Genomic DNA, 13,359 nt, shown 5'->3' on the forward strand with positions numbered 1-13,359 from the left:
GCGAAGTGGTTAAATAGCCCGGAGGATGGTGGGAAAGAGGCTCAGATGGAGGAGGAGCAGTTTGGTCTGGCCTCTGGAGGAAGGAGATACAGCACAGACAGTAGAATCTGACCAATGGTAAAGCCTTGTTGCAGCCTACTAGTTTGATTGTGCTGCAACACTCACCTACAAGCCTTATGTTCGTAATGAAATGTACCTGCATTAGTAAAATAGAAGAAGTGAGTGCAGTTTTATAAAAAAAGAATTGCATATGTATATTGCACATGTTAGCATTTTCTAATGGACTTGGAAAATCAGAAAGTGTATCCCAAAATGAATTGGTGAAGAACACCCCACAGACAAGACTTGAGAGAGTGCAGGCTGTAGTAATAAAGAGTCGTTACCTAGCTTTTAAATGAGCTACAGGAAAAAAAATATATAGGGGATGTATTAAGTTTAATTATTAATAAAATTGCAAGCTGTCTTGTTTTGGATAAACACATCAGTCACGCTTGCTTTAGTTTGCATTTCTGATCTGCTAACTCTTTTGCTTGGGCAGGGGGAGGTTGTTCACAGGGAGAACATGCTTTCAGCCACAATCTCCTTTCTGTGCAATCATCACAAGTTCTAGCTATATGCACCCCGCTTCCCATGCTTGTCCCGTGATTTGCTTTTTCATTATGTGAAAATACATAAATCCTTTAGTGCAAGAAAAAAGATAGTGACTGTGTGTGTGGAGATAAAGAAAACATTTTCTCTTGAAAAGCTGTGGTAAGCAGTGCTTAAAACTTTATATGTCATACAGTGAGGTATTCCTCTTGTCCTTTACCATGGAACAAGCACTATAATAAAATAAGCTTAGTATTCCTACAGCCCGTGAAACACATGCATTATCTTGTCTTCCTAGCGCAGCAGTTCACACCTTGTCCTTTGTTATAGTGTTATTATGTATGTGGCAGCAGATATTACAGGTTGTCACAAGAGAAGATTAAGATAAGCAAAAAAGACTGATTCCAGTTCCCCATCAGTAGTAAACTAACATAATAAATGTGATTGAATAAGTTTAATGCTGAAGATGATAGCCTGAGTCATTGATTAATAATCTGTTTTATAGAGGAAACAGCTGGAAAGTATTTTCTCTGCTTTATCACTCATTTAAGAAAACCTATGTTTTGATGGCCTAAAGCATGACCTAACACTTTAACAGTGCCATAAATCAAACTAGTTAGATATTTAGCACCAATATAACTTATTGTTCAAAGCTTATTATGGCATTTTATAGGAACTCTGCAAAACCAGGGATTAATACAGTTAGAGTGACTAAAATGTGGAGCTAGTAGCTGCACAAAGTGCAATTTTATTTTATTTTTTTTTTACAAAAGTTCAGGTTACTTCAGTATCTAATGTAGTACATCTTAGGAACTGTGCAGTTGCCAGAGTCCTTTAGGAAACCTGTGGAAAGGATGAATACTGGCATATTTTTTTTGTGACAAGATATTTAGGTTTTGTTAGGACAGGTAAACAAGCATATATTTCCAATTGTACTACAATCATGAAAAGCTGGGAAGGGAAAGAAGGAAGAAAAGTAGTTTAGTGCTTAATGATTTCGTAAATTTTCACAGCTATGTTGGAAGGCACCAAAAATCGTAAAGTTGTTAAAAGGTATTTGTGATTACTTAAAAGTGGATTTCACATTAATTAATGAGTATAATATGAATATTATGAATACAGTAAGAATCTGTGGCCACGTTCATAAAAGCCTGAATTAGAACCTGGGTTGTGCAACTCAGGATGAATGTGCAGTGGCCTTTTTGCCTGCTCATTGTGATGTTCTTTAATTCATTAAATTTCTGTGGTGGTTTTATGGATTTGCTATTGTTTAACCTCTTCTTTATCTTACTCAATAATGCAATGGTTCTCCCATGCAGGAAATCAAGGAAAGAAAAACATTTTGCCAGACATACGTTGAGAACTTAGTGAAAGAAGCAGCTGACATCAACATGAAAAATGAGTCGTTGCAGAAGCTCTGGCCTCAAATGTTCATTGAGCTTGTTAGAGATGCAGTGATAGAAATACGCAATAAAAATTCCTACATGAAACTCTGCTTGCAGCGGATCACTGATCAAAAACAGTAGTCAAGGCTTGTTGTCTTGCAAGGTTTTGGTTTCAATATTCTGTGATGTTTTACAAACTTAAAACAATAGAATATAAAATTACCATCACTATGGCATACTTCACGTGCACACACCCCCAAAGGGATGCCTTTAAATCTTAATTAACTCTTCTAGTTTTGAAATAAAAGTTTACTTGCATACTGCTTTAACAACGCTTCCTTGGCTGAAGTGATGAGGTAGTATAGAAGTAGCTTGGTGATTATCGTGTTTTACTAAATTCTGCTTTGTTTTTATCTGCTACCCTTTCTTCTGTAGTGCTACAGCATTGATTTTTTTAAAGAACAAATTTACACTCTGCTTGCCTTATTTTTTATTGAACACTTTTCAATTGTCACCTTTTTGACTGTTTGCTGCTGTTTGAAAAAAAATAATAGTAGCCGGGGTTTTTTTAACGAGCAAAAGCTAATAAATTATTTTTACATCCTGAACTGGATGAAGACTTTATTGTTGTTGTTTAATTTGTGAGATCATAGAACACTCTTTCACATCAATGCCATCACAGTGCTCGTGATTCAGTGTGTAATGAGCCTAATTCTGAGCTGAACAAATTGCTTGAACTTGATTTTAAGTGTTTTTCATTAAATTCACTTATATTAGTCTGTATGAATTATAAACAGGTAAAATACGAATTTGAGGTGTACTCAATTAAGCTTTATTTTTTTTCTGTTAAAATGTGTTTATATAATTTCTTTTGTTTCTTGATTACTAAATGATTAATTTTTGAGGTTTGCCAAGGTCAAATGAGCTAAAAATGCATGCATTACATTTGGTAAGGAAACTGATGACTATTCTTCAGTTGTAATTAATTCTGTGACTGTGAAAATTTCATATTTGTCAATAAAAACAAATTCTTCACTTTTGCCCTTCACAGATAACATAAAGCACTGTGTACAAAGAAAAGACTTCTTAATGCTGCATGAAGATGAGGCACAACTTGCCCCCAAACTGATCAGCTGTGAATAATGGGTATTAAAACCACATTCCATAGTACAGTAACTCCCACTGTTAACACCTTGCCATCTCCTCCTCAGAAATTGCATTCAGGTGTTGTTAGCCAATCTGGCTGGTTCCCGTGGCTAGTGTTCATATGCAGGTAGGAAGTTGTGCCATTTAAACTTAATTTTATGGTTCGATTGTATCTTGACAAAACAATCCAGAACCTTTGTGCATTCTTTTCCTCTGTACAAATTGATGTTATTTTACTTAAGCTTATTTATAAAAGAGAAATATTCATAACCAAAAAAAAAAGTTCATGGAAGGGTTTTTATGGCTCAAGATGAAGGTTATTTTTTGACGTTACCTGGACAAGTCTCTCTTGCAAATGCAGTTTAGTAAATTTATTCACCCTGAAAATAGCCTTGAATGAGTGGCAGGAGTCCAGTGGTCCGTAGGTGTTTTGGAATATACAGTTGACTTGCATGCAGGTCAAGCTGGTGCGTCAAAGTTGTCAGAGAGGATCCATTTTCTGAGCATGTTACAGGTTAGCAATGGCACACATGCTGTTAAAAGTAATTTCCAATTTGGTTTGTGATATGTGATCTTCTAAAGTATGCCTGTAGGTAGTTGCTTTTCAGTCTTTACAGAATTTAATGGAAGTTAGGTCACTTAAATTCTAAGAAAATGTTAAAAGTCCTGAAGAACTGCTCCAGCAGATGATAGCATTTAATAGAAGCAATTGCCCCTCCAGGCTTCTTGAATTGCTTCATGGAATTTATAGTGAAGAATAGTGTGTTTGATAGGATATTTTTTTCTTTCTATTGGAGCATTGCACACTCAAGCTTTATGGTACACTTTATTAAAGGAACAAATTAAGACCCTGCAAAATGTGAGGAAAAGAAGAGTTAACGTGACGGAAATAGTCAATATAGAAATGGTCATGCAAAAGTTTGGCTTTTTTTTGATTGATCAGTTCCTTTACATCACTTCTGTGCAAAGAGGGTGGTGGAGCAATTCCAGCTTCTGCTTGGGGACAGAAACCTCAGCAGCTGTGTGGAAGTGCAGAACTCTCCTGACGATGTTAGCTGGAGCAGATGGGCCCCTTTTGAATCAGATTCAGCAGCAATAAAAGAGTGGAAAAAAATGTGTTAAGAAGGGTGGATTGGTCTAGAGGAACAGGAAGTTCTCCATGGGAAAATCCAGAGAAAAGCCAGACTTTCTGATACTAAGGCTTTATAAGCATAATCCCGATTGGAGGCTTTAAGGTAGGGTCTTGAAAAACCGAAGTGAAATGAATCAGAGGGTGTTGACTGTGAGTTGTAGAAACGTCTCCTTAAAATGCTCTGTATTCCCAGTGGGCTGTGGATGCTGCCAGTTTGGACTTTTCTCAAGATAGCAGCTGTTTTGTAACAAGATTGCTAAATGGCTGAAGTGAGGGTAGCCAGGCAGCTATTATAAATGAAGAAAAGATTAATGTTGGGCTGCATACGTTCTTTTCACCTAGAACCAGTAGGAACAAAAAACCCTAATAGTTTTTACTAGTTCTTTTTAGGAAGCAAGTATATGATGGGCCAAAGTGATACTAGATCTAAGAGGATATAGGCTTTTAAGCAACCAGGTGATCTTAAAATAGTTGGCATGCTATATGTTGTTTATGTGTTTTATCAAGATTATTTGTTAGTTCATAGATTTGTAGGATATATTACTTTAGTTGCTGCTTGAGGAGTTTCTGAATACTTAAAAATTTGGAGGCTGTATAAGAAGCAAATTCTTACATGCTCTGAATCTTCAGTATTACATATATAAATTTTTTGTAGTTACAGGTATACATTGAGGAGTTAAAATAGCCATTGATTTTGAAGCTGGGGACCTTTAAATGCTGCAGACAAGTGAATTTTGATACTGTTAATATTTCATTGATATCCCATCCAAAATGGTCTGTTGTAATTCCCTCACATAGCCTGACTTTCTGCACTGGACAGGAGCTATTATTGTGAAAATTCCATATGTTAACTAGAAATAAGGGTTTAAAAGATAATGTTTTGACTTTTAAGGCTTTTGAAAACTGTTTTTTCACTGTTTTTTTGGACTTTTGGTACAGTTTCCTTTTTTTCTGATACAATTTTCCTCTATGTCCAGACAAGGACAGATAATGTTGTATTATTTTCTTTTTTCAGTTTAGCTGTACCATGCATGAAACCCCCATTATGTCATGTAGAGTCACTGTTCATTATGGAACAGAAAATTGATCTGCAGTAAGGAGATTGATGAAGAGCTGTATTTCATATGCTCCTTTTGATACAGGCTCTGAAAAGGTAATATTGCTACATATATGCCACTGCAGTGGAATAAAAGTTGAAGTGATTCACTTGATGCAATCCAAAAGCTGATCCTGACAAGTTTGAGGGGAAAAAAAGGTACTGGGGAGAGGTTTTAACTGGGCATTGTAAAGTAAAGCTGCTCTTACTGCCTGGGACCAAGTGTTAGATCATAATCTGAAAATAGCTGAAATCTTTGTTTTCCAGTCTGTGAAGATCAGTGGTACGAAAGTGCAATATCTCGCTCCACTGCTATGAATGGTCATACTTTTATCATGTAAGCTATTTCAAATAATAATAATTTTTAATAGGTTAACCTGTTAAAACACTGATCATCTGCCGGTTAAGTTAGGCTTGTGCAGACAGTAGTGAGTCCACAATCTGTGTATACATTCTGCAAATTCAGGACAAGTGATTTTTTTTCCTTTTTTTTTTTTTTTTTTTTTAATCAGAGCTGTAGGCTGTAAAAGTGACAAACACCAATGCTTTCAGTTGTTATTTTTTATCACAGTGACACATCAGGATGAACTGCTTTTTGTTAGCTATTTATTTAAAGAAGCTGAGGCAAATACTTGCTGCTACTTATTAGTAAGCAACATTCATAAAGATGTGATTTAGATTGGAAGGTCAGTGTGCATATTCAAAATCACAATAACGGCTATTTGTTTTGATTGGGAAAACAGATTACTTGAATATGTTTCTGTTCCCACATAATACAAACTCTGCTACATCCTGAAGTCCAATTTCAGTGAAATTATTTTTCTCTTCAAGTTGGAGGCATCAGTCTTCTGAGGATTTGTAAGGCTTGGTGTTTTGTTACACACATGTAGAACAAGGAGAGAGGGAAGTGGAGGCTAGCAATCATTTTGCTCTGTGATGTGATAAAGATGCTTTTACTCAAAACTGATCATAAACAGTTTTATTTTTGCATACTAGAAAGCAGACTGTGTAGGCTACACAGACTTCAAACAATCTTACAAAAGGCTAATTGGCATCTGCTTACATCACCTCAGAGCTGGATTTTCTTGAGAATGAGCTAAAAGAAATTGAATCTAAGGGACTGTTTATACAATCCAAGTATCTAATTTTGTTGGCTAGCTTTGCTAGGCTTCTGCTCTTGGGAGAAGAAAGATAAGCTCATCTGGAGGAACTCTTGTCTCTGTTTACTGTGGTGAAAACAGTATTTCTTTACAAGCTGTGTGTTGGACCTCATATGCCATACTTGTGTACAGATGGGGTGGACAGATGCTTCTGCTTATTGTATCAAACGTCAGGGAGCTCTGTTGAAGAATCAAAAGTCTTAATGGGGGGAAAAACCGACTTCTCACGTTCTGAGTTGTTTGGTTTTGGTGGTTTTTTTTTCAGTTATAAATAGATGTATTGCAAGCAGAAATATACTTGGCTGATGAAAGCACATTGACTCTTTAAAAAAAAAAAAAAGTAGAAAACTGTAGGTTAGACTGTTGATACCCAATTCAGCATTAGAAGTATCCAGCATCCCCAGGAAATGTGTTTGTACAAGACAGCCCTATATTCTATACCACTGACTATGTTGACTTGAGGAGGCCCTTATATTTAACTTTATTCCAGCTTTTTGGAAAATACAAACTGACGGCTTAATGATTGCTCTGGACTTTGGTGTGTTGGTACAGTATGAAATAATGTAATCAAGACACCAGGATCAGATTTCTTGGATTTCTTGGTACTACAACTTGGATCTGTTGGTTAACAGGATGACAATGCTTAATCCCACCTTTTGTTGCAGTCTTCTTAATTAGGCAGCTACTTCCATATTAAGGAAAATCTTGTGTGCCATCTTCGTTCTTATTATATAGTGCATGACATCTAGTATATTACTACATCCATAATCGGGATGTTTCCAGTTTCAGACATACTATTCCTTTTACTCTTTTTGTTTGACTAATATGGGTATCCCAGAGGTTAAAAGCTACTATTGGCGGTACTTCATTTTAAACCTAACAAATCTGGAACTTTACATGAAAGCTGAGCAGATGATAAACAAGTTCCTTCTCTCTGGAATACTAGACATGGATAACAGAAACAGTACTGCTTTTCAAAGCAGTGAGAATGATACCTTTCCAGAATCAAGGTAACGGAAAGCCTTTCTGCCTGTAGTATTTGAGCACTTAATATTTAAGCACAGGAGAAGATAGCCTGGAATGACTTATGGTTTCCATCTACTCATCACATATCATAAGACAAGAGATTGTAAAGTTAACTCAAACTACAGCAGTGATGAAATTGTGCCTGTGAATGTCATGTTTGTATTACATGCTCACATAGTCTAGACATCTTACTTGGTCATGCAGGTAATGGCGGTATTAGTGTGATTCACTTTCAATAAAAGAAATAGCAATATGTAGAGAAGCTGTGACTTTGTAGTAATAACAAACACAGAGTTCATAGATTAGCTGTTATATTACACTTAGAAATACATTGTGAGGCAGTATGTGCTGTGGTTTGTGTTCTGTGTGGCTGTGCAGCACATATGCTGCTGCCTTGTGTTAGACCTCAACAATATGTATTTTCTAATAAAGTAAAGAAATTATTCTGAAGAGCGATGAGAAAAGCCAAGAACACAGAGTACAGCTTTCTTTGTTTCTAACTCTGCATTGACAATAGACTATATTAAGCTTCATACAACTATCATATCCTGGGTAAAGTACACATGTTAAAGCTGTCAGAGTCATTTGACTATGAAGCTTTTGTGTGAGTCTACAAACAAGATCCTCTAGGGAAATGTTACTTAGATTCCAAAGAGATGTTAGTAACTAGTAAAATGTAAACACTCAGGTTTTTGTAATCCAGAAAATGTGAACTGTCAGTTTAGAGAAGAACTGGGTAAATATTAGAGGGGAGGATTCCCAGGTGGGACAAGTGCTATTGGAATACAAAGTGAATAATGAAGAGAGCTTTTATTACAGTGTCTTCGCATTCTTCTGGAGACGTGTGAATGCACGGCAATGGGAACATATAAACCCAGAGCAAAAGACGTAACCACTGCCTAAGGCGTAAGTCTGAAGACCTCTCTCTGATATTATGGTAGTTACTTGTGTTTTTTTGTTGTTGTTTTTGGGTTTGTTTGTTTTTTAACCCCTTGACTAACAAAGACCCTAGTGTTTTTATGGCAGTGTAATGAACAACCAAGAAACTATATCTGAATTTTCAACATATCTTCAGAGGTTTTGTTTCCAGTTTCTTCAGTATTTATCTAATTGATAACTGCATAAGCAGAAACATCTCACTGTACATTCAGCAGTTATAACAATGCCAGTTGCTTTATTAGAGCTGAGGCCTTCATTGTCCTGAGGATCTGTGTCTAGATTAAAAAGTAATCAGTAAAGCAAGAATTTTTTTCTCTTTTGCTTTTTAAAGCAAGTTACCCATTCTTTCTTATTGTGAATAAATGTGGGAGTCTAGCCAATGACATTTTTCTATGTGAACTACCAACATCTCTAGATGTGTCAGTAGACATTGAGCTCTGTCTGTTGCATATTACCATTTTTCAGCAAAACACCTAAGCACGTGCTTGCTTCTAATCACACACTTGAATATTTCCATTATTTTTTAGGATTTTCCAAGACTAGGACTCAGCCAAAAAATCTCTGATTTTTGGCCTGAAACAAGAGCTCTAGGGTTAAAGGCAGTGTATTAATTAAGTACATTTATTACTTTAAGTCTTCATATTGGGGGCTTTTTTATTTGAAAGCCTGTTATTGTAGGTTTAATTGGAATGAATATCTTATCCAAGGCAAATGTTGATATAACCACAATTATATTTAGATTATTCCAAGTATTTTGAGCATGTAAAGACATTCTTATTGATCAATTATTTTCTTTTATTATTGTGAACTATGAACTGTTTTTAACATGAAGAATTTAGTTTACTACAATAATGAATGTCTTCCCCAACATACTGTTCAACCTTTGATGATGGAATGCAAAGTAGGTTGCTTTACAAATGGCTGGAAATATTCTGATAAACATCTGAAATAGCAAGTATGGAAAACAAAGGTCTAAATAAACATGGAAATGGAGAGCTTGATTCATGAAACTGTAGGTGCTGAGGTTTTGTTTTGGTTTGGTTTTCCCAATTAAAGAGTGATGTAGCTCTCCATTCCCTTCTACCACCCCATCCTCCCAGTGTAACTTCCTGTAAACTGCACTTTGTATTAAAGATGTTGTAGAACTGGGTATGAACTAAACTTTATTAATTTTGTTTGCAGATTGAATTTCTAGATGATTAACGGTTCTCATGATCCACAGGATTGTTTATGAAGGTTTATATGTTACGTTACTTCAGTGTTTTCATACGCCCTCTCTGCAGATGTAATAATGCAAGATTTAAATGCAAGTCAACATGCTGCTGAAGATTCTAAGAAGTATTTGCATTGATTTAGGCTTTTTATTAGGATGTATAATCAAAGAAGCAAAATCAAAGCTAATAACCTATGTGAGCTAAAACTGGTGCTGTTGAAGATGTCGCAAGATTCCCAGTGATTTGAGTGCCTGGGATTTTACATGTAGCCTATATGCAAGGTGTGAATTACCCTAACCTTTTTTTTTTTTTTTTTCATATTTATGTTGACCACATCTGTACCTCAGCTAGTCATCTAGATTTTGTGCTGGCTAGAGGAAAATAGACACTTATACCAGTATGAAACATCTAATTTGTTTTAGATGTCCATCTTTTCAATGCAGTGGAATTGTTGGTTGGTTAGTTGGTTTTTTTCTCCTCCTCTGTTAGGGGAGTGTAGGCAGTCATTCAGATGTTGATGTCTGCAAAATTCTGAATTTGTACAGACAAGTTCCACCCTTCCCACCTGTTGTCTGCTTCCCTCTTGTGCAGTTTTTCCAAGCTTATCGATATTTTTTTCTATGCCAGTCAGAACCCATGGAAGCAGCCCACTTTATGATTGACAAGCATGCACTCTGCTTGGATTTGGGGTGAAATTTGAGTGTCCTAGATTTCTAAAATGAGAGATCCATACCCCAAGTCATGCTGGGCTTCAGTGACATCTAGATCAGTCGGTGTTTTTGTCACATTTGAAAAGGCCTTGAGGTCTGGCACACAGGTTCTCTCCTCAGCTATTTTGAATACATACATGGCCAAAGAAGAGTGACATGGTCACACAGATAGAGTGGAAGACTCTGAATTAGGGTAGACATTGTTAGGCATAACTGCTTCTTCACTTGGGTCATTACAGTAGTATATGCATGTGAGTAGTAAAGAGTGTTGCAAAATATGTTAGATGTACATGGTGACAAGCTAGGAGGGTGTAGTGGTGGACTTCACAGTGTTAGGTTTACATTCAAACTTGATGATATTTAAGGTCTTTTCCAACTGAAACCATTCTGTGATTCTCTGAATCTTAATCTCGTTGCTGCTTGGAGAATTCCGAAACCAAAAAATTCTGAAAACAGGTGATCTGAGAAAGTTGTATTGATTATTTGTTCTTTCTTCTTTGTTGGTGCTGAACTATTGCCCTTGCTTGATGATGCTAGCTGTAGGCTCAGGGATTAACTAGAGGCTGTGTCAGGAAAGTATTTTAATAGATCTACATGTGGTCAGGGCAGTTTCCAAATTCCATCAACATACGTTGCCCATCTAAGATTATTTATTTGCACTTCTTCCATTAATGCCTCACTTCAACAAGCTTTGTCACGTTGCAGGGACGAACGAGCATTTCAGTGATGTGTATCTCCATATGTGATCTATGAGTGTGTTAGGGGTCTTTCAGCATAACAGATGAGCGTCAATGGTAAAAATTCTTATGTTAAAGAATATTTAGTTTAAGATATCTGTGCAGCCTCACTGCTGACTGGCTTTCATTTTTTATTCCAGAGACACCTTCTTAAAAAGTACACTTGTCAAAATCATCCACAGTGGTATTCAAAGGTGGCTGTGGGATAAAAAGCAGTGCCTTGGAGAGGATCATCCCCTGATGGCCTACGTTTTAATAGCAGCAAAAGTGAAATAAAAACACTTGGTTGCATTAGATATCTGGTAATGAGCTGACAAAGGTGTAAAGGTAGCCAGGTGCTGTATATCTCATCTGTAGCGTATGTTAAGTGTTGGGCAGCTATAGGGAGTGAGACAGCCTTGTGTATTTTTAGAGGTGTGAGAACTGTTGTGGGAAGCCAAATCCTCCTATATTTCTCCTCCCCTGCTCCCCTTAGGACGCTCTCACTTTCCCCACCCTTTGTTTCCAAGCTCCAGTGTATTCTGTTGTTATTTAAGGAAAATACTGTCAGCACTGCTCATAGTTGCAGTGCGTAGTCCGACAGAAGACGGCACAGGCGACTTTTTTGCTTTTCCCCGTCTCTACAGTGGGGAACAGCTACAGAGAGGCTTTTGTTTAATTAGCATTAGTTATTGGTGTATTGCTAAAGTGGCATAGCTGTGTTATATGGAGAGGCCAAGAGGAAGAATGCTAGGGGTAGGAGCACCTGTCAGTGTGGAGCAGAATAGTTCTAGCACATGTAGTGCTAGATTCAGTGGGATTTATTTTTTTTTTTCCTGGCGCTTGTAAAAGATTTTTTTTTATTGCTCTCATTTCAATTGAATCAGCAGATGAGAGAATCCATTTCTTGGCTGCCCCTAACACAGACTTCATTAACTAGCATTTTCACCTGTAACAGTCACAGGTCAAGTATTGCCTGGATTTTTTACTTTTATTTTTTAAACTAGTCTGCCTTATGTTCTAGGGAGAAATCATACCATGTGTTTTTTTTATTGCTCGTTGCACCTAGAAATGAGTGGAATCTGTGATAAAATGCACTGAAAGTAGGTATTTTTGTGTGAGCTTGTGTGCTGAATATTTAAACATCTCTTTGAAATATTTGCTGATTTAGAGGAGTCTTTCGCTGTAGGTTCTTCTATACACATTTGTTTTGGAATGCAACCAATTCAATGATTACTAATGAGAGGTATTTGGAAATCAAGAACAGGATTGCCAAGTTCTTGGGTTTTGGTCTTGCAGTTTTTTAATTTTTTAAAGGCTATTTATGATACAGCTAAAATTCTTGTAAAACTTTAAGTAGGTTCCTGGAAGTTGTCTTTAGCAGCTCAATTAAAAATATTTCAAAACATTGGCTGAAGTTTTCTCACCTAGTTTAGACAAAGCTTTAAAAGACTTGTTTTCTTAAGTATTCAAAAGACAGTTTTGTGATGTGTTCAAGACTACTTCTCTCATAAAGTTTTTTTTTTCAGAAGGGTTTACGGAATGTTCTAGAGATTAACTTGGTGAGTATAAATGTTGATCTTGTTTTAATTCTGCACTAAGGTAGTACGGTGTCAGATGCTGTTTGGCTTTCCTTTATTCTAGCATTGTGTGATGATCTCAATCTTCACGTCAGAGAGTTAGAGCTTGGAGGTGCAATGTACTCATGGCAGGAGTTGTGTCACTGGGATCAGGATTTTGGCTAGGTAAGCAAGCTCTAGCATGACCTCCTGGAAATGAACACCAAGTACCTGTACACAGCGAAACCAAGCAGTTTACTGTGGGCAAATAGAGCTTTTTGTTGTTTAATTATTTTTAAATTACTGGGATTCTTGGAAAGTTTGCATCTACTTTCAGATCAGAGAAATGAATGCCTGCATTAGTAGCAAATGGTGTAGCTCCTTTCTTAGGAGGAGCTTGGAAAAGTCATGGATTCTTGCAGCTGCATCTAGGAGTTTAGGCTCAGTTCTGATCATACCTGGGTGAGGAACTGGATATTTTTGTGGCTGGAATGGAGACGATCAGGAGCGAACCAGCTCCAAAATCTGTAATTAAAGTTTTCCTGTTTTCATCTCTGAGGCTGTGTTGCAAAGGGGAGGAAGACTGATGCGTGGCAAAAGTGGAGTCTGGCCTAGGAGATAGGGAGGGACTATAATAATCTGAAGTTGGGAAATATGCTTTTTGGAAGGGCTCCTTCTAGAAGATGGG

General features: G+C 36.8%; 1 protein-coding gene across 2 annotated transcripts in view; it reads left to right on the plus strand.

The window, feature by feature from the left end:
- Positions 1 to 9,948, plus strand: part of LRRC49 (leucine rich repeat containing 49) — a 57,850-nt gene extending 47,902 nt beyond the window's left edge. For both annotated transcript variants that reach the window (XM_080396124.1, XM_080396125.1), the window contains one exon: positions 1,908 to 9,948. In XM_080396124.1, the coding sequence (XP_080252250.1) occupies positions 1,908 to 2,114 (207 nt within the window). In that variant the 3' untranslated portion in view covers positions 2,115 to 9,948. The remainder of the gene's footprint in view (positions 1 to 1,907) is intronic.
- Positions 9,949 to 13,359: the final 3,411 nt, after the last annotated feature.

Source organism: Falco punctatus (assembly GCF_963210335.1).
Source record: "Falco punctatus genome assembly, chromosome: 7".
Classification (NCBI taxonomy): Eukaryota; Metazoa; Chordata; class Aves; order Falconiformes; family Falconidae; genus Falco; species Falco punctatus.